Source organism: Narcine bancroftii, chromosome 4, assembly GCF_036971445.1.
Source record: "Narcine bancroftii isolate sNarBan1 chromosome 4, sNarBan1.hap1, whole genome shotgun sequence".
NCBI lineage: Eukaryota > Metazoa > Chordata > Chondrichthyes > Torpediniformes > Narcinidae > Narcine > Narcine bancroftii.
In genome coordinates, this window is record NC_091472.1 from 192,875,542 (window position 1) to 192,897,470 (window position 21,929).

General features: G+C 44.9%; 1 protein-coding gene across 12 annotated transcripts in view; it reads left to right on the top strand.

Annotated features, from left to right (window-relative positions):
* LOC138761396 (inner centromere protein) overlaps nt 1-21,929 on the top strand; it is an 81,235-nt gene that overhangs the window by 15,310 nt on the left and 43,996 nt on the right. For 9 of the 12 annotated variants that reach the window (XR_011356298.1, XR_011356297.1, XR_011356299.1 and 6 more), the window contains 5 exons: nt 5,784-5,871; nt 6,393-6,926; nt 8,762-8,843; nt 15,297-15,525; nt 16,910-16,996. Coding sequence is in view for 2 of the 12 variants with exons in the window: in XM_069933423.1 (XP_069789524.1) it covers nt 5,784-5,871; nt 6,393-6,926; nt 8,762-8,843; nt 15,297-15,525; nt 16,910-16,996 (1,020 nt within the window). In the remaining 10 variants the exon portion in view is untranslated. The remainder of the gene's footprint in view (nt 1-5,783; nt 5,872-6,392; nt 6,927-8,761; nt 8,844-15,296; nt 15,526-16,909; nt 16,997-21,929) is intronic. The other 3 variants (XR_011356303.1, XR_011356304.1, XR_011356306.1) reach the window with 3 other exon arrangements.

Genomic DNA, 21,929 nt, shown 5'->3' on the forward strand with positions numbered 1-21,929 from the left:
TTTGTTGCCTCAGGCAGCTGTGGAAGCAAGGCCGTTGGGTATATTTAAGGCAGAGATTGACAGGTATTTGATTAGTCAGGGCATCAAGGGTTAAGGGGAGAAGGTTGGGGAGTGGGGCTGAGTGGAAGGATGCTAGAATGGCAGAGCAGACCCAGGCCCAAATCATTGGTTTTATATATATATATATATATATATATATATATAGCTCCTTTGGATACTCCAAGACCTGGTGAGATTCTCCAGCATTTTTGTGAAATGAAAAACATGGGACATTTGGGATGAACTCCATAGAACCATAGAGCAATTACAACACTGAAACAGGCCACTTCAGCCCCTCTGTTCTTTGCTGAACCACGTTTTCTTGCTAAGCCCTCCATACCTCTCCCATCTTGTCCAAATTTCCCTTAAATGTTAAAATGAAGCCCGCATCTACCACTTCAGCTGGAAGCTTGTTCCTCACTCCCACCACTCTCTGAGTGAAGAAGATCCCCCTCAACTTTTCCCCTTTCACCCTTAACCCATGTCCTCTTGTTTGAATCTCACCCACCCTCAATGGAAAAAGGCTATTTAAATTTACTCTGTCTATCCCCCTCATAATTTTAAATACATCTATCAAATCACCCCTCATTCTATGTTCCAGAGAATAAAGTCCTAACCTGTTTAACCTTCCACTGTGATGAAATGCTTTGAGGGGCTGGTCATGGCCAGAATTAACACTTACCCAAGCAAAGATCTAGACCTACTACAATTCACCTAACGTCACAATTGCTCCACAGTAGATGCAATATTGATGGCTCCACTCAGCTCTGGATCACCTTGAAAACAGCAATTCACACATACTGCTTCTCTTCATCGACTACAGCTTGGCCTTTAATACCATTATTCTCTCAATGCTGGTCAAGAAGCTACAAACTCTAGGCCTCCGTAACCCTCCCATTCTGCAACTGGATTCTTGACTTTCTCATCGGAAGATCACAGTCAGTATAAATTGGAAACAACCTCTCCTCCTCACTGATTATCAACACAGGTGCAACATGTTTAGCCTACTACTTTACTCATTATACACCCATGACTGTGTGGTCAAGCACAATTCCAATGCCATCTACAAGTTTGCTGATGACACCACAGTTATCGGCAGAATTACAAATGGCAATGAGGAAGCATACATGAGGGAGATAGGTCAGCTCGTTGAATGATGTAACGACAACAATCTTCTGCTCAATATCAGCAAAACCAAGGAGATGATTGTGGACTTTAGAAGGAAGTCGGGGGAACACGAGCCAGTCCTCATTGAGGGCTCAATATTAGAAAGGGTCAAGAACTTCGAATTCCTGGGTGTCAACATCTCCAAGGATCTGTCCTGGAGCCTCCATGTTGATGCAATCACAAAGAAGGCTCGCCAGCGGCTATACTTTGTGAGGAGTTTGAGGAGATTCGGTAAGTCGCTGAAGTCTCTTGTAAACTTCTACAGGTGTACAGTGGAGAGCTTTCAGGATGGTTGCATTACTGTTTAGTATGGAAGCACAACTCTCAGGTCAAGAATAAACTCCAGAGGGTTGTTAACTCTGTCTGCGACATCACAGGCTTCATATTTTTTTTTCATTTTCAAAGACTCACACAAATCCAATCAACACAATCTTTCTCAACAATGGTATATAACAGAATCTCTTTCCCATACCCTAATACCATAAAATTTATATAAATTAAACAAACACAAAAAACAATTATCAATAAAATCACAGAGCCTTAAAAAAACTTAAGAAAAGTCCAAATGAACCTGAAATAAAAAAGATAAGGAACAAAATACAAGAGCACATCACGACCCACTTCATTTATCACAATCTTTTCACTACTGGCACGGATTATTCCCTTTCTTTTATTTGGAAGGGGTATAATTATATCTGTGCACCAACATATTGAAGTTGAGATTGCCATACCCTAAAAAATGTGTCAAATTTCCTCTTTAAATTATACGTGGTTTTCTCCAGAGGAGTACAACTCTGCATTTCTGTATTTTCTTACCGCCAAGGTGACCTTCACAAACTGAATTTGATGCTTGGACAGTTTAAAACTCATGTCCATAATGTTTCCCAGAAGGTACAATTCCAGATCCTGTGGAAAATCCACCTTTGTAATTTTTTTCAGAATGTCCCCCAGGTCCTACCAGAAGGATCTCACCTTTGTACACAGCCAGGTTGAATGGAGGTTCCAATCTCCACACCACACCTAAAGCACATTTCTGGTTTAGATTTATGTCGTTTTTGTAGTGCGAGGTACAGTTGATGCAAGAAATTGTATTTCGCCAACCTGTACCTGGCATTAATAACTGCAGTCATGCTGTCCAGACACAGATCTGACCAGCACCGCTCGTGGATTGTTGCGCCCAAGTCCAACTCCAACCTTTCCCTCGACCTGTGTAAACCCAGATTTGGGCCCTCACTTTGGAATATGAAATACATTATAGGGATAAACTTGCATGTATTCCCCCTTCGAATTAGTGTGGTGACATCGGCAGGGCCATAGATGGCCCTAAGTTATCCATTAAGAAAGATCTTAGCTGAAGATAGCAGAAGAAAGTTTTATTTGGCAAATCATACTTATTCCTCAGCTATTCGAATGACATGTGCCACCCCTGTTCATAATAATCCTCAATGCACCTGATCCCCTTCAGAGACCAGTGTCCAGGATCTTATTATCCAGAGTCATAGGTATTAATTTGTTTTTGGTACAAGGACATTTTAGGAGTCAACTGCACCTTTAGCCCGATACATTGATCTATTTTTTGCTATGCCTGAATTACATGTTTTAATATGGGTTATCCATTTCCCTTGATATCAATTTAGTGTCCAACATGTATATTAACTCTTCTGCTCTCTTTTCTCCTATTGAGTGTAGTCCAATTTGTGCCCAATGGTTGGTGGGGGTGGTACCACCTGCCTCATAGAGTGAAGTAATAAACCTCAACTGAGACACGCAATAGTGTTTTTTGAAGTCTGGTAATTTCAGACTTCCCAATTTGTAACCTTGAATCAATTTTTCCATGGAGACCCTAGCCACCTTACCATTCCACAAGAACTTCCTGGCACATCCATTGGGTGCCTTAAAGGAGCTCTTGGGCAATGAGATGGGCAAGGACTGAAATAAATATTGTAGTCTTGGCATCACTTTCATTTTAATACCATTAACCCTGCCACCAAAGTTATGGGGAGGATTCTCCTTCATCCAAGGTCCTCCTCAATCATCCAGGGCAAAGAGAGATCATTGTGTTTATATAAATTACATAAATCCTTATCCACTTTATCCCCAAGTATTTGATGTCCTCTTGTGGCCATTTAAATTTGGCTCACTTGTTGATATTCTCTTTAGTTCCCCTTTGGCAAGGATTTTGGTCTTGTCCAGATTTACCTAATATCCTGAGATGTTACCATAATCCTCTAGTGTGGTCCTCAGCCTGGCCAATGACCTCCACCCCCTCCCACCCCCAGTCTTTCAAATATACTAGCACATAAATTAATTTTATGCTTCAGGCCAAGTCTGAACCCCTTTATATCTGGATCCTGCTGAATGGCTTCTGCCAGCAGTTCAATAGCCAATATAAACAATACTGGGGACAACGAATTACTCTGCCGGGAACACTGGAGACATTTGTCCATTCATTATAATTTTAGCTTGAGGTTTATGATATAGGGTCTTTACCCAATTTATGAACGGTTGTCCCAATCCAAATCCTCCAATACTTTAAATAAAATGTCCCATTCCAGTCTGTCAAAGGCCTTCTCCACATCCAGGGCTACGGCCAAGCCCGGGTCCACCCCCGATTGTGTCAGATGCACTATATTTAGTAATTTGCATATGTTATCTGACGATTCTCTGATTTACAAGTCCCGTTTGGTCTGGATTTATTAATCTCAGTAAATATTGAGCCAACCTATTGGCTAATGCCTTTGCAATAATTTTATAATCTACATTCAATGATGAAATTGGCCTATAGGAGGCAGGATTCAATGGGTCCATTGTCTTTTATTTGGGTTCACCATAATGATTGCTGTTGAGAAGGATTCTGGGAGGGCATACGTTTCTGCCACCTGGTCCACTACCCCCACAATAAGGTGAATTAAAAGATCCTTGAACCATATAAAATTCAGCAGGGAACACTTGGATAACAAGAACCGAATATAATCTAACATTCACTCTAAAGAGAGCTGCTCAAATAACATATTGTGCCTCACCAACTGCCAGGAACAGCATTTCATCCATTAGTTCTGAAGCGGCATGGCCTCCCAACCCATCTAGATGTAGTAATTTGGCTGTCCTTTCCCTAAAGACATACCATATACACATAATAAAAGTGCTTTTAAAGTGTCATACGGGTGGATCCCATAGGAAGTTGCTGACCCTCTTAGCCACAGCCTGGTCCAGGGTAGTGACAAGATGGTAATAACAAGTGGTGAAGGTGAAATTGTACTTCAACCTGTTGGAACCACAGTTCAGGCTCAGCTGTCCAGAAGGGTGGAAGCTTTACAGCAATGGCTGCAGAGTCCATGTCTGCCCAAATACGTTTTTGGACTCATCAGGGTACACCAATTGTGGTCACTGGAATTGCAGCGGACACAACAAAATAACCACACAAGGTGTTTTTAGAATCAAATAGATTTACTCTTCATCACCGTGCAACCTTTTAAAAGCCTGAATCACACGCTCAACACAAACTGACGTCATCACGCTCTGACGTCAAATGGCCGGTTCAATGCCATCTGGGAGTTGTAGTGTCGCCATAGCGTCACTACAAGTCAATATTTTTATTCTTTACAATATATACAATCAATGATTTCCTTAATATCCCCTTTTCCTCCATTTATATTACTCTTAAGAGGATGGCAAAGGTTTTACATAACCCATTGCCTCCCTAGCATCTGTAAACAAAAAGAAAATGTCCTCCCCTCCCAGCCTAATTATTTTTAAAGTTACTGGGTGAAGGAGGGTGAACTCTATCCCTTTTTGCATGTTTTTGAAGTGTGATGTTTGCTTGTGAAAAGTAACTTAAACTACCTAATCTTATTCCCCCTTTTAAACATATATTTTATTAACTTATTCCATTGTACCACATATGTTCTTTCTTGGTTTGTCCTTCCAAAATGCAACACCCCCATACTTATCTGCATTAAATTCCATCTGCCATTTTTCAGCCTACTTTGTAAACTGGTCCAGATCCCTCTTCAAGCTTTGAAAACCTTCTTCGCTGTCCACAACTCCCAGTAACCCTGAGTCTAATCACTCACAGCTAACCCTAGGATAGCCCAAGGGTAGAAACTGGGTGCTATCAGAGTTACCCAGGCTGCCTTGGACCCCCAGGATCATATATCCCACAGAACAAACACATAGCCAATGAAAGCACAAAGCTCTCATTATATCTCTAACCTTTCAACCCCACAGCCTTTAACTCTGCACTGAGTGCCTTGGTTCTCAGAGCCAATTTAATTTTGTTAGCAGTTCAGAGTCAGAGGCCACGTCTGGAGATGAAGGCTGTGTAGGAGCCTGTGCTTCCCTCAGATGCCCACTTTCCCTTAGAATCGATGAGCACCCAGTCTCACAGTGTGTTCCTGGTAGGTGATCCACCTGACATCAGGCCACCCAACAGGCAGTGTCCTCTGTCCTGGAGTTGCATACCATTCAGTTGCTAGAGGACCTAAACCACCCTCATTGTCTAGAGTTCACCTCCTTTTTGCTTGTGTAGGGATACTTAGCTGAACTGTTAAGGAATAACAACTGTTAATCTTTCGTAGGATTCAATCTCGAGGCATGGACACTCAGTTACTGGCTTGGCTGAGGGCACCACCTTCCAGAACATAACAGAACTCTCTAAAAGGACAGGTGAGGAGCACCTTTTATTATGAGGCTTTTTTGTATTGGCAAAAACACCCATAGAACACAACAGCACAGAAAACAGGCCCTTCGGACCAACTGGTCCGTGCCAAATTATTATTCTGCCTAGTCCCATTGACCCGAACCCAGTCCATATCCCTCCCATCCATGTTCCTGTTCAAATTTTAATTAAATGTTTAAAATAGAGCCTGCATTCTCCATTTCAGCTGGCAGCTCGCTTCACACTCCCACTAATCTGTGTGAAAGATTTACAGATTTCTCAAAGTCAGATCATCCATAACTCAGAAAGTCCTGTGTTCGATTTGGGTTCCTTTACTTCTTTTGATTCACAAGCTGGTTCAGTAGATCAAGGGCCAACCTATGTGATCCAATTGGTTAGCTAGCATTGAGCATCATTCATCGATGAGGCCACCACCAGAGGAGGGGGTTTGGGTAGGATTACTGCCCATTTCTGGGGCAGGTGAACAATAGATTGCTGAGATTCTCATTGGAACTCACTTGTCTCCCAGATGCAGGATGTGCAGGCCAGGCGGATTTCCAGACTCTGAGTGGGTCCCAGCAGTCTGCGGTAACTTGGAGTCAGAGCTCAGATCCTAGAAGCCATCATGACGTTCCTACGGACAAGCCCAGGAGGCAAGAGGTAGCTGTCAAATCCAGGAAGAGTCAGTATGAATGGAGAGTCGAGTCCCTCCTGGGTTGCCAGCACATGGAGGACGCAGCCCACCACAGTGACTCCAACAGCGTGTGCACAGAAGACTTTTCCTCCCGTTTCTATGAGGCAATGGTGGACCCTATGTTGGACTTTGACTTGGGATCGAATGGAGCATTTTCCGAATGCAGCCAGACTTCCCTGAGTGGAGGCTCTAAGGTATCCTATAGCCTCCATCCAGAGCCACTGGAAAAAATGGGAAATGAAGCCTGGGATTCTCAGTCTGTGCCCTGTGTGGAGAAGGTTGGACACGACCAGGTGGACAGGCGAGCTGGTGGAGTTGTGATTCCGGAAACCTCAACAAGGGTTCAGCCATCCAGATCCATGGCGAAGGGTGAGCTTAGTGCTTGGAGGGCCAATGTGTTGGAGGATCCTGCCTGGGGCCGGGGGGAGGTCCAATTAGTTGCATAGCTGGAGCAAGCTCCAATTGGGTCAGAGCAGTGCTCTCTCTGGGCCTGACCACAGGACCAGTGGGGGTGGCAGGATATCAAAGGTCAGCCAGAGCAACTCAGCAAATAACCCTCCTTTCAGGCAATGGAGGAAGGATTGCCCTGTCAGGCACAGGATCACCTGTGAAGCCACGGGGAGATAACTCTGGGGCACTGGTTACTCCCTGGTGACCAGCTCAAGGCTGGTGAACCACAAGGGACTGATCTTGACAGTCTGGAGTTGCCACTGATCTTGATCCTAATGATCCTGAACAAAGACTGGCAGAGGTTCTGAAGGGACTCTTCTGTCAACCCTGACCTTCAGCCATCTGTCTCACTTGACCGTTCCTGTGGCATCATGGGAATTTGACCCAAACTGCCAGGCTCCCCAGGGGCAAGTTCAGCTGGTGAATGGATGCCACTCACCATGCCTCATGGCCCCCACTGGCATTCTGCCATACAGACACCAGTCCTGCACCTCTCAAACTAACGCTTGGACTCAGTGTCCCAGAGGCACGTGTCCCAGCCGCAGCGCTGCCCCAGCACTGCATCCTGCCCTGCCACCAGTTTGGTCTACCTGGAAAGGTGGAGGGCTTGGTGACTCCCCCCTCCCCCTGCCAATGCCAGGCCTATGGCTGCCCTCTCTGCCTGCGCTCCTGAAAGCAAGGTGTAGTTATGGGGCCTGTCACACCACGAACTGTCGGTGTTAACCAAAGCATACCAGACATGTCACGCAAGAGATTGGAGGGGATCTTGGCCCCTGGCTTAGATTGACCTCCTTCAGGTGGGCCCAGTAAATTTGGAGGTCAGCAGATCTCCCACTTACACATCTTAAATGTAACTCCATTAATTGGATCCATTGCTCAATATACAGTATATCTGCTTTCCATGATAAATCACCTTTAATGTTCCCCTTCTTCTCCAATGTGATATGCATGGAGGAGCCTTCCTGGATTAGGAAGAGGTGGCAAAGCTCTTTTGCTTCTCTTTCTCTGACTGTAAGAGACACTTCAGGCAATTTCTGCCAATGGTGAATCTGTCTGCCTTATAGCAGACGAAAGGCAACTTTGTGTAATATGACACTTTTTATTAGTAAATTGAATCTTGAGGTTTATACTTGGAGCAATAAGAGTTGATCTCCAAGAAGCCCACAAAATTAAAAAAAGTACTGGACAGACTAGATGCAGGATGTCCCTGATGGGCGGCAAGTCCAGAAGAATCAATCTCAGACCAAAGATCAAGATTCAAGATTATTTTATTGGCAAGTAATAAAACAGAAAATCCGATTCTACATAAAATTTCCTTTAGTCTACCATAAGAGACAAAGATTCTCTATCAGCAAAAATTGGCAAGGGTAAATTTTAAATTTTATTTAGTGTGGTAGAAGCTGATTTTGGCCGTTTAAATCTGTGTTGCCCAATTACACCCAAATTAACCTACAACCCTGTGTGCATGAGAGGGTGGGAGGAAACTGGAGCACCTGGAGGAAAGCCACACAGACAAGGGGAGAATGTACAAACTCCTTACAGACAGCGCCAGATTGGAACCCATGATTCTGCTGCCTATTGTGTCATAGAGAGTGTAGGTCTGAGACCAGAAAGAGCTGAGACAGAGGAAACTGATGAAGACAATCATGACATATTTGAGAAAGAGAAATTTAATGCAAGGTTGGAGCTGCTTGAAACAGCTGACTTCACAGCAGTCATTGAGAGAACGTCACCATTAATGTCTTACCTTACAGGGTGGCGACTCCAGGCTAATGCAGATCCGACTGAAAATTTCGGTGCCAGGACTTGCTGCAGCCCCACGAAGGAGAACAGCAGGTCAGAGACGTGCAGAGCAGATTTATTGGCCTCTAATGAATTGTGCATCATTTGGGTGTGTCATTGCTCAAACCAGATAGGAATAAATGGAAAGCTCTGCATTTGAAGTCCTCCAGCTTTGTGACATCCTGTCAGGTTGCTGGGAGATCATGTCATGCAATGTTACTCCTGTGCTGGCACCAACTTGGTGTCAATTCTGTACCTACCTGGTGTTTGGCAGCCCCAATAATCCACATCCAACCCCTTCCTGCTCTGCTCTGTGTGCTTGATGCAGGAATGAAGGCCAAATGTCAATGACATTTGTTCCTGAACCTCCATAAAATAAAATATGAAGAACACAAATATCCTCAGGTGAGTGGATGGAGTTTAACCCACTGTGGCATCAAGGTCAATTTGATGAACCAAATAAATGTTGATATTGGTGGAAGGGTGTTGGAACAAGCACCCTATTCACTGATGTCCTTTGGGGAAGGAAATCCTCCATAAAGTCTGAGGAGTGTTTGACAGCTCTTTGCCTGTATTCATAAGAATTGAGGAGGATCTCATTTCAACATTTCAAATGGTGAAAGGCATGGACAGAGTAGATGTAGAAAGGTTGTTGCCCATGGTGGAAGAGTCCAGGACAAGAGGGCTCTTCAGGATTGAAGGGCATCTGCTTAAAAAAGAAATGTGGGAGGAGTCACGTGATGGAGTAGTGGCCAGTAGGAGAATACCAGCCCTCTCCAGAAAAAAAGAAATAAAGTGAAGAAAACACAAAGTTCAAGAAACACAAAACCCAACAAATAAAAGATAAAGGTGTGGAGAAAAGAAAGAAAATGGCACCCAGGAAGGAAAAAGCAAAAACAACGGGGGGAAAAAGAAGAAAAGACGCCAGAAGAGAAAGGAGAAGGCCTTAGCTGCATGAAGAGGCAGGGAGCCGTCGTGGAGAGAGGAGCCCACTCCCCGAGGTTGGTGGCGACCCTGCAAAGTCGCGACCTCCCGACCGCTGGACTGCAAAAATGGCTCTCTGAGCCAAACAGAAGTGCGCAATGCACACACTAAGGAAAAAGTAAACACCGACGGGAGGGGGGCCCAGCTGAGGAGGACCGAACTTACACAGCGCGACCAGCTGAGAGATGCCTGACAGCATGGCTCTCAGCTGGAAGAAGAGGAAAGCGACAGGAAAGGGAGTGATAGGACAGAAAAACAGCAACAGGAGGCCCAACAGATAACTAAACCAGAAGAAGAGGACCAACAGCAAAAAGCTATGCAAAAAAAACACCCAGCAAACTGAGGGAAGCAGCTCAACAAGAAAGTCAAAAGAGACACAGATACAAGGAAGAGAAGTAGAAGACACAAACACAGGTGCAGACACAAAAGAAGAAGAAGACCAAGCTCTGCACAGAGGAACGGAAAGTAAAATAGATGGACAGTATATAGATTTTTTAAAATTTCAAGAACAAATGAGAGCATTAAAAGAATAGTTGACATTAGAATTTAGTGAAATGAAAAGAAAGATGAAAAGTACAGAAGAAAAAGTGAGTAGAATAGAGCTGGTTGTGACAGAAATAGGGAAAAGATTAGAAAATGTGGAAGACCAAGAAATGGCTGTAGAAATGGAAGTGAATGACTTAAGAAGAAAATTGGAAGACAGTGACAAAAATGTTCAAGAGTCACAAGAGTTGTTAGCTCAGAAGATGGATATAATGGAAAATTATAGTAGGCGAAACAACATAAAGATAGTGGGCCTAAAGGAAGATGAAGAAGGCACAAATATGAAAAAAATTATAAAAGAATGGATCCCAAAGGTCCTGGGAATGCCAGAAATACAGGAAGGAATGGAAATAGAAAGGGCACACAGAACACTAACCCCGAAACCACAGCCACAACAAGAACTAAGATCTGTTTTAGTAAAATTTCTGAGATACATGACAAGAGAAAATATACTGGAGAGAGCAAGGAATAAAATTAGAGAAGACAAAAAACCATTGGAATACCAGGGTCAAAAAATGTAAGTTTTGAACTCCTAAAGAAGAGGAAGGAGTTTAACACAGCAAAATCGATCCTTTGGAAAAAAGGCTATAAATTTATGTTAAGATATCCAGCTGTGCTTAAAATATTTATCCTGGGGGAGCAAAACAGACTGTTCTCGGATCCGGAGAAAGCACAAGAATTTGCAGAACGCCTGCAGGACAGAAGGAGAGATGAAGGGATGTAACAAGAATGAAGAATGATGTCAAACTACATATAAAGATGTAAAAATGATGTATAAGTAAGAATTAAAGAAGGGAAATAAAAGGGAAGTAAGGGGAAGAAAAAAAAAGGAGGAAAAAAAAGGGTGACCTTTGTTAAATGTGAAGATAAAAGTATTTTCTAGAGGGGGTTGGGTGGGAGAGAATAACAGTCACTATGAAACCAGTTGATGCTTGTGAGCGGGTTCGCAATCCAAATGGAGAGGGGAGTTGTGGTTGCCCAGCAAGGGACAAAGGGCAACTCAGAAAGTGGGGAGGAAACAGTTGGGGTTAAGGGAATTTTAGATGTGGGAGTTGTTGAAGTATTTTATGATTTAGAAGTGTTGTCATTACATTGAGTTCAAAAAGGGAAAACTGAGAGATGAAAATGGGGAAAAGGGGAAAGGTGGTGGTGAGGAAGCGGAAATGAGGTGTAAACAGAGTATGAGATGGCCATTTTGAACTATATGACTATAAATATTAATGGAATACATAACCAAATTAAAAGGAAGAGGCTATTAAATTTACTGAAAAAAGAAAAAATAGATATAGCATTTGCACAGGAAACGCATGTAACTGAAGTAGAACATAATAAATTAAGGTGAGACTGGGTAGGGCACGTAACGGCAGCATCATATAATTCAAAAGCCAGAGGTGTAGCTATATTAATCAACAAAATTGTAGCAAATGTGATCCAATGTGTAAAAGCAGGAGACATTGCAAAGGCCACGATGCATGCCGTGGATGAATCTATCCCCTTTCAGGTGGGAAACAATGCCTCCGATGTCGCACTGGCCACCACACTAAACCAGGTAGGCAGGCCGGTAGCATTTTTTTCCTGCACCCTGCATGGTGCCAAACTCCGGCACTCCTCCATCAAGAAGGAGGCACAAACAATCGTTGAGGCGGTGCGCCATTGGCGGCACTACCTGGCTGGTAAGAGGTTTATCCTGTTGACTGACCAGTGGCCTTCATGTTCAGTGCTAAACAACGGGGTAAGATCAAGAATGACAAGATTCTGAGGTGGAGGATTGAATAATCCACCTCCAACTATGATATCTTGTACAGGTCAGGTAAGCTCAATGATAACCCCCCCCCATCCCCACCCCCCCTCCCCCCGGATGCCCTATCCCGAGAGACATGCGCCAGAGCGCATCTCGACTGTCTCCTGACCCTGCACGATAATCTGTGCCACCCTGGAGTCACACAGTTGTACCATTTTGTTAAGACACGGATCCTCCTGTACTCTGCCAAGGATGTCCAGTCCATGATCAGACGCTGCCAGATCTGTGCCGAATGTAAACCTCAGTTCTACTGGCACACCTCATCAAGGCCACCCGCCCTTTCAATCCACTCAGTGTCGATTTCAAGGGCCCCCTCCCTACCACAAATAGGAACGCCTACTTCCTGACAGTGGTGGATGAATTCTCCAGGTTCCCCTTTGCAATTCCTTGCCCGGATGCTTTCCCTAGGAGATCGGCAAATGGTTCATCCATCCCTCTCTGGCTGACAACCCCAGGGCCAGTTCTGCTTCGGAAGCACGTCAGGACCCACTGGTGTAAGCTGCCTGTCTCCCCTCTGGTGAGCCTTGCTGTACTAACATTGGCTGTAGATTATCTCTACTGTTAAGGACACTCCCCTTGGATATAACTGCATATGCATCTATTGTCTTTCATTATTGTACCATGAGTTTCTGCTAATAAAAGCCATGATTTTTGTTTGATCACATCGTCTTTGTCTACTTCATCAACTGGCACTTCAGGGGGAAAGTCCGCTGCAGGAACCGTTGGGGTCGGGGTGCTGGCCAGGTGGAAAGGGAGAATGGCACCATCTGGAAGGCGGTGCTTCTGGCCTTTAAGTCCAAAAATATGCCAGTGTCCCTCTGGCAGAATGTCTGCCACCTCATACATGCAAATCCTCAATACGCATTTGTGATATACCCGGATGGCCACGAGGACACTGTGCCAATACGAGACCTGGCAAGGGCCGGAGACCTTGAGTCTACCTTGCCACCAGACATCCAGTGAAGCCCCCCAGCAGCACCCCGACCCCGGCGGTTCCTGCAGCGGACTCTTCCCCCTGAAGTGCCAGTTGATGAAGTAGACAAAGAAGATGTGGTCAAACAATAATCATGGTTTTTATTAGCAGAAACTCATGGTACAATAATGAAAGACAATAGATGCATATACAGTTATATCCAAGGGGAGTGTCCTTAACAAGAGAGATAATGTACAGCCAATGTTAGTACAGCAAGGCTCACCAGAGGGGAGACAGGCAGCTTGGCAGACATTTACCACACCCCCGTCAGTCCCCTCTCCGGGAAGCACCGCATGGACACGCCAGTTCCCTGGCGGTCCGGCAGAAAGAGGAGGTCGCCTGTGCGGCTAAACTTCCAGCCGGTGGGGGTGTCTGCTTCTTCCACCCCCCTTTGTGATCGTTATTGATACTGGTACAGTTGTTATTAATATTGTTGCTACTGTTATTACTCCCGGTTTGATGTTTGTTTTCTGGTGGGTTCCATTCTTTAAAAGAGGGGTGAATGTGGTGATATGATTATGTGCACTGGCTGGCCTGCCCTCTGGGTGTTTTCCTGTCCTTGACTCCTCCCTGGTCCTGCCCATGTGACCCTGGGCCATAAAGGTCGAGTCCCCTCTCCTTCCCGCTCAGTTCCTAGCCTGGTCCCGGGCCAGCAGTCTCTAGTACAATAAAGCCTATCGTTCCCTTCAGCCTTTCTGTCAGTGTCATTATTGGGGCTACAGATAGCGCCCAACACTGTGTATTCTTGGATATTCAACTCCCAATGGCATCCATCTTTTAATCTCTACTCCATGATGGCCACATTATACCTGCCAATCTGTAGTTGTATTACAAAGTCATTCACTTTATTTCTTATACTGTGTGCATTTAAATACAAAACCTTTATCCCTGAATTTGTAACTTTATTTGACTCTGTGTTCCTGTGGCATGCAACTCATCCTACTGGCTGCATTTTGCCCTATCTGCCTGTCCTTCCACACAAACACCCTACCAGCATTCTATACTTGTGCACTAACCACCTCTTCTCTGCCTCTTCACTTTGGTTCCTACTCACTCCCCCCCTCCCCCTGCAAATCTAGTTTAACCCTCCCCCCCCAAAAAAAAACAAGGTGTTAGTGAGTTTAGTCAAGAGAGGGTCATTGCTCAATGTGGATGAGTTAGATTGAAGGGCCTGTTTCCATTCTGAATATCTGAATCAATGATAAAATGGGTTTAGTGTAAATGTGCATTTGACAGTTGGTATAGATTTGTTGGGCCAGAGGACTAGTTCTGATACTCTTCTGCTTGACAACTAAATGCTCTTGACAAACAGGGGTGGGCAAGTGAATGCATCAGCCTTACTGGGAGCAAGTGAGGCTGCAGTGAAAACCATTGGCACAGCGCATCTACAGCTTAACTCTATCAAGAAGCCATATGTGGAAAAATTGAAATCTCAAATGATAGAATGCCGCCTTCTGCTCCTTATTGGGATGCATTTCTAATAAAATGTCATTGTGAAGAAAGCATGTCAGTGCCTCTTCCTCAGGAGTTTGCAGAGGTTTTGTATGACATCAAAAACCTTGGCAAACTCCTACAAATGTGGAGTGGAAAGTATGCTGACAGGCTGCATCACGGTCTGGTATGGGGACCAATACGTCTGAGCATAAAGCCCTGCAAAAGGTAGTGGACACAACCCAGGACATCACATGCAAAACCCTCCCCACCATTGAGAACATCTACAGGGAACGTTACCATCGGAGAGCAGCAGCATCATCAAGGATCCACACTACCCAGCACACACTCTGTTCTCTCTGCTGCCATCAGGAAAAAGGTACAGGTACCACAAGACCAGGTTCAGGGACAGTTGCTACCCCACCTCAACAAATTCAATGAGAGACTCATTTGCACATTATTTATTACTGGATATTTATTTTCTGTATTGCACAGATTGTTTGCATTTCTTTCTTTTTAAATATTTCTATCTTTTGTAAATGTATCTTGTATTTTTTGCACGTCTGATAAGTGGAAATTCTGCATGGCCCACAGGAAAAAGAATCTCAGGGTTGCGTGTGATGTATTCTATTAATGAATTTGAACTAGGAAGCAATTATAGGACTTCAGCCAATGATCCTACTTGTGGTTCTTCCTGGGCCTCTGGTAGTTTGAGCGGGAAAGCAGGCAGGATTTGTGCCTCTACTGATGAGATGATTTGCTCCGATTGTTCCAGGCCTGAGACTTCCCAGAGGACAAGGAAAGATGAAAGTTCTGTGCAGTTCTTGGCGGAGTGGAGCAGTGAGCAGAGAAACTCCAAGCGGGATCCCCGATTGAAAGAATGTCTGACTCGCTCCTGGAGGTGGAACAAAAGCCCTCAGGTGCCCAACGCTCCTTGGCTGCAGAACACCCTCCCTTCAGACCCTCCTGTATTCTGTCACAAAGGACCAGCACTGACTGTGAAGGTGTGTAGGTGCAGAAGTACTGGGAGGAGGTGCCAAGCACAAGGTAGAGGTGCTGGGCACCAGGTGGAAGCGCTAGGCGCTGGGAGGGGCTGCTGGATTTTGAGAGGGGCTACTGAACTCTGGGAGGAGGCTTTGGGCATTGGGAGTGGCCACTAGCCCCAGAAGGGGGCACTTGGAGGAAGCGCTGGGCTCCAGAAGGGCCGCTGGGCACTTGGAGGACTCTCCAAGGTCATCACAGGGCTGTGAAAACCAGTAGAGGTCCAGGGTATGATCCCCTCTGACCTTCTTAGGGTTGGCATAGCAGTTAGCACAATACTTTTACCGCGCCAACAATCAGAACCACGTTTTGAATCCCGCGCTGTTTTCACTAATTCCAGTTTCCTCCCACCATTCAAAACCTATGAGGGGGGTTAATTGGGTGGCACAGAATTGTGTGCTGAAATGGCCTGTTACCATGCTGTATGTCTAAATTTTAATTTTAAAAAAATTTGAAATTTAAAAAAAATGTTCCTAGAACCAACAAGGGACCAGAGCTACAAACCAGTGAGCCCTCCAAAGGGGGATTGAGAGTAGATACTGAGCTGTTTCCACCACCATGAGTGTCGCAAAAAATGGATGTGGCCACTAAACAAGGGGCTGGTCATTGAAAACCAAAGTGTGTAGAAATGTTTTTTCTGTGGGGAAAAGGTGGAGGTGTCCAAATCATTGGAGAAATGATTATGTGGCAGTGAGTGAGGCCAGTGAACATCAGTGATAGTGGGACAGGTTGGAGGGGCTGGGTGGCCACCTCCTATTCTATAGTGTTTTGGTATGTTTTCTTATGTTTCAGGTTGTCATGTTGTTGGAGGGGTAGACTCAGGGAACCACAATACTATTTGAAGAAATCTATGATGGGCATTGACTAAAACAAGATCTTAGGAATAACTAGAGTTAACAGGATATATTCCACCATTGAGGCCTCATGACTGACCCTGATCCTGTAGACCCATCGGCCGGTCATCAGGCCCGGTCAGGGATTGAACTCATTAGACCCTGAACCATCGAACACTACAGCACAGAGGCAGGCCCTTTGGCCCTTCTAGTCTGTGTCAAACTATTATGCTGCTTCGTTCCACTGATCTGCACCCAGTCCATATCCTTACCATCCATGCATCTGTCCAAATTTTTCTTAAATATTAAAATTGTGCCTGAATTCGCCAATTCAGCTGACAGCTCATTCCACGCGCCCACCACTCTCTGTGTGGTTCCCCCTAATGTTCTCTGTAAACTTTCACCTTTAACCCATGTCCTCTGCTTTGTATCTCACCTAACCTCAGTGGAAACAGACTGCTTGCATTTATGTACCAAGAAGAAAGGGGCTGATTATTTCTGTCCTTCACAACAGGACCACCAAGTCAAGCAGGAAAAGTTGATCGTGGAGCCCCATGCCGTGGCTGGCCCAATCCAGTGTGAGGCTGTGGAACTGGAGAAGGTGAGGGGCCGGAGAGTGTGGGGGGAGCTTCCTTTCCTCTCAGTGATTTGCCCATTGCACATGGACACTTGTGTGTCATAACAATGGGTTGCATTTCCTCACACAAGCCACCCTCATGAACCTTGACCTCTAACTGAAGCCAGGCAGTGGTTTGGGAAAGATTAAAGGTTCAAGATTCTTTTATTGTCATGTAATAATGCATAACATGTAATATTACACAAAATTGCCTTCTGACTGCTGTAAGGCAAAGAGTCGCCATTCGTGTTGCCCAGCACCTCTTACAATATGAGAGAAAGAAGCAAAAGAGAGTCCCTTCAGAGTTACCGAATCGCCATAGACTTTCCTCTAGCGCTCCTTCAGCCACTGCAGCTGATCAGATTCCTGTTCAATCCATCAGCCACCCGAGCTCCAAACCTGATCAGGAAGTCTTCAGTGCCTAAGGCTGTTCAGAGGCCCTTCTTATCCTCAGCACTCTCTTGTATCCCGGTTCCAATATCTGGTTCCCATGAGCAAATCTCCAGCAGCCTCCAACCCATGCGGGTCCCCTGACCGCAAGTCACCTATTGTCTATGTGGGTGCCTCAGTTGCTGAGCCCCTCGCTTGTCCGCTGCCATGGTCACCATCCTGTAGGATCATCTCCTCTGCTTCTCCTTCTCAACAGGGATGTCCTGCCCATTTCTGGTGCTCTGTGCTGGTCCATTGCTCCTGCAGAATCTGCAACCCCTTGTGGCCGCTGCCGAGTACTGGTGTCTCCATCTTGGTCACAGACCCTGCAGTTAAATAAAATACCGCCAGCTCCTTTACCTCACCGTTACTGAGCCTTCAGCATTAGGACCGTGTGGTTGAACCCTATGGAGCAGCGCTGCAACTCTGCTTTCTTGGGTCCACAGCACCTGGAACCCTGAGAAGACGAACTCATGATATGTGAATGATGTTTTTGTAAAAAGCTGTTAAACATCTGAGATAAAAACAGAAAGTGCAGCAGATTCCCAGCAGGCCGAGGAAGAGAAAGAGAGGTCACAGTTCAGGACGAAAACCCTTCGTCAAAACACACAGGGGCTTTGACTTAAGCTATTACATCTTTCTCTTACCATGGATTCATTCAATCCAATTGAGTGTCTGTATGACATTTATGATATCTGAAGGTGGGTCTCACACCGAGACTTGAGGTATCCAATGTGTCTCTACTCACCATGAGCTGAGGTGTGGACAAAGGTTATCAGAAGCCTGAGGACTGTTGCCAGCATCAAAGCCACATGGAATTGTAAGACCATAAGACATAGAAGAGAAATTAGGGCATTTGCTCCCTCAGGTCCACCCTGCCATTCCATTAAGGCTGATTTACTATCCTTTTCAACCCCATTCTCCTCCTCCCTGTAATCCTTGATTTCCTTCCTGATCAAGGATGTATCTACCTCCATCTTAAATATCCCCAATGACTTGGCCTCCACAGCTGTCAGCGGCAATAAATTCTATAAATTCATCACCTTCTGGTTAAAGACATCCCACCCCCCCAATCTCTGTTCTAAAGGGGCATTTTGTATTCTGAGACTGTGCCTCAGAATCAAGGACATAACCCACCCCATTCACACTCTTCTCCCTCTTTCTCCTTTCAGGAAGATAAACAAGCTTTAAAACATGCAACTCCAATTTCAAAGAACGTTTCTTTTGTGCTGTTATCATACACTTGAATGAACTTCACATGAGTAGAACATTACAGAACAGTATAGGCCCTTCATCCCACGATGTTGAACTGACCAATAGAAACCTACTGAACAAACTAACTCTTCCCTACCTTACACCCACATAACCCTCTATTTTTCTTGTAACCATGAGCCTGTCTTAGAGTTTTTTTACATGTCCCTCTTGGAGCAACCTCCATCACCACCCCTGGCAATGCATTCCAAATGCCCACTACTCTCTGTGAAAACAAGATACTTACCCCTGAAGCCTCCCCTAAACTTTCCTCCCCTCACTTTGTACAAATGACCTGTGGTATTTGCTACTCTCACCCAAGGAAAAAGGCGCTTGCTGTCTGCCCTATCTATACTTCTCATAATCTTGTAGACCTCTGTGAATTCACCACTCATCCTTCTTCGCTCCAAGGAGAAAAGCCCTAGCTCTGTTAACCTTGCATCATAAAACACATTTTCCAATCCACACATCATCCTGGTCAATCACCTCTGCACCCTTTCCAAAGCTTCCACCTTGTTCCTGTAACGAGGCGACAGATTTGAACACAATATTTTAAGTGTGGTCTAACCAGAGTTTTATAGAGCTGCAACATTACCTCATGGCTCTTGAACTCAATCCCCCACTAATGGAAGCCAGCATGACATAAGCCTTTTTAACTACATGAGTGGCAACCTTGAGAGATCTATGGCTATGAACCCCAATATCTCTCTGTTCTTCTACACTATTAAGTATCCTGCCATTAACCTTCAAGTCTTCCTTCAAGTTTGACCTTCCAAAATGCATCACTTCACACTTATCCGGATTAAACTCCATCTGCCATTTTTCTGTCCAATTCTGCATCCTGTCTATATCTCTTTAGCACTTTAGTATTTATCCTTGGATTACCTTTGTATTATGTAGAGGTTGACCTCCCTGGATAGCAACATTTTTCACCATATCTTGGTACGTGACAGTAATTCAAGTCAATTTACTTGGTGGTGTTGGTGACTCCCCTCCTGTGGAGATGTTGCTCTTTGACACTCTCTGAGGGTGAACTATGAATTATTGTATCACCCTCCCCTTTAGCTCTATAAAGAGAACCTGCTACAGTTGGTTTCTCACTCTTGGAAGGAACCCTGGAAGGCTGAACTCATGGAGGAGATCTCCAGAGTCCTGTTGTAACTTTGGCAGGCCAGCAGGATAACCCATTGATTCTCCAATGTTTCAATCAGATTTTCACCAAGCCTGCAAGCTGTTCAGCAGCTATCAATATACAGGCCCTGAGCCCCTATACCAGTGTTCTGGATAATAATTTGGTAAATTGGATCAGCAAGTTTTCAGATGACATTATGATTGGAGGCATTGTGGACAGCAAAGAAGGTTTTCAAAACTTGCAGAGGGATCTGGACCAGCTGGAAAAATGGGTTGAAAATGGCAGATGGAATTTAATGCAGACAAGTGTGAAGTGTTGCATTTTGGAAAGACAGACCAAGAAAGGAGATACACGATAAATGGTACGCATCGAGGAATGCGGTAGAACAGAGGGATCTGGGAATAGAGATATATAATTCCCTGAAAGTGGCGTCATGGGTGGATAGGATTGTTAAAAAAGCTTTTGGTTTATTGGCCTTCATAAATCAAAGTATTGAGTACAAGAGTTGGGATGTTATGTTAAAGTTGTAAAAGACATTGGTGAGGCTAAATTTAAACTATTGTTTGCAGTTTTGGTCACTTAACTACAAGAAAGATATCAATAAGATAGAAAGAGTGCAAAGAAGATCTAGTAGGATGTTGCCCAGTCTTCAGGAACTGAGACCAGAGAAAGAATAAACAGGGGTTAGGACTTTTTTCCCTGAAGTATAGAAGAATATGGGGAGATTTGATAGAGGTATTTAAAATTATGAGGAGATAGACAGAGGCTAGGTGAGATACAACAAAAGGTTGGGTTAAAGGTGAAAGGGGAAATGTTTAGGGAGAACATGAGAGGGAACCTTTTCACACAGAGAGTGGTGGGGGTGTGGAATAAGCTTCCAGCTGAAGAGGTGAATGTGGGCTCAATTTTAACATTTAAGAGGAATCTGGACAGGTGCATGGATGGGAGAGGTATAGAGGGCTATGGATCAGGTTCAGGTCAGTGACACTAGGCAAAAAAGAAATGGTTCGGCACAGACTAGAAGAGGCTGTGCTGTAATATTCTATGGTTCTGTCAGGAGAGGCAGCTCTGGAGGTAACTTTCCAAGTTTCATCTCATAACCTGCCTCTGTGCCAACCCTGATCGGCATTTCTGGTGAATTATTTTTCTTTAAGGATTTGTTGCAGCAGATGTAGATAATCTAATGGTGGATTATATTGATCCTACAACTCGAGTTGCTTCCATGAGCCTCTGGCTCAGATGTTGGATTGTGACCTGAAGGTCTGTTCCCCCATGGAATATATCAATAAATCTTCACTGCCTGAATGAGGGAGATGCACTATTTTCTGATACTATCCTGCCACGAACAGGTAGACTGAGCGGTGAAGAAGGTGTTTGATGCACATGCCTTTATTGATCAGGGCACTGACAATGTGTTGGGAAGTTGTTACAACTATACAAGGTGTTGGTGAGACCACACTGGGAGTACTGTGCACAGTTCTGGTCACCTGCCGATAGTGGTGAGAACATTTATCGACCATCCGTTCTTGTAACTAAGTATTTCAGAGCCCAGCCTTTTCACAATTGACTAAACTGAAGATCCAGCTGCGCTGGGTGGGTCACGTCTCCAGAATGGAGGACCATCGCCTTCCCAAGATCGTGTTATATGGCGAGCTCTCCAGTGGCCACCGTGACAGAGGTGCACCAAAGAAAAGGTACAAGGACTGCCTAAAGAAATCTCTTGGTGCCTGCCACATTGACCACCGCCAGTGGGCTGATATCGCCTCAAACCGTGCATCTTGGCGCCTCACAGTTTGGCGGGCAGCAACCTCCTTTGAAGAAGACCGCAGAGCCCACCTCACTGACAAAAGGCAAAGGAGGAAAAACCCAACACCCAACCCCAACCCACCAATTTTCCCCTGCAGCCGCTGCAACCGTGTCTGCCTGTCCCGCATCGGACTTGTCAGCCACAAACGAGCCTGCAGCTGACGTGGACATTTACCCCCTCCATAAATCTTCGTCCGCGAAGCCAAGCCAAAGAAGAAGAAACAAAACTTGCTGGACTTTTCCATTTGTCCTAATGTGAATCCAGTCCATAACAATGAGGTTCACTGTTAGCTGCCCAGT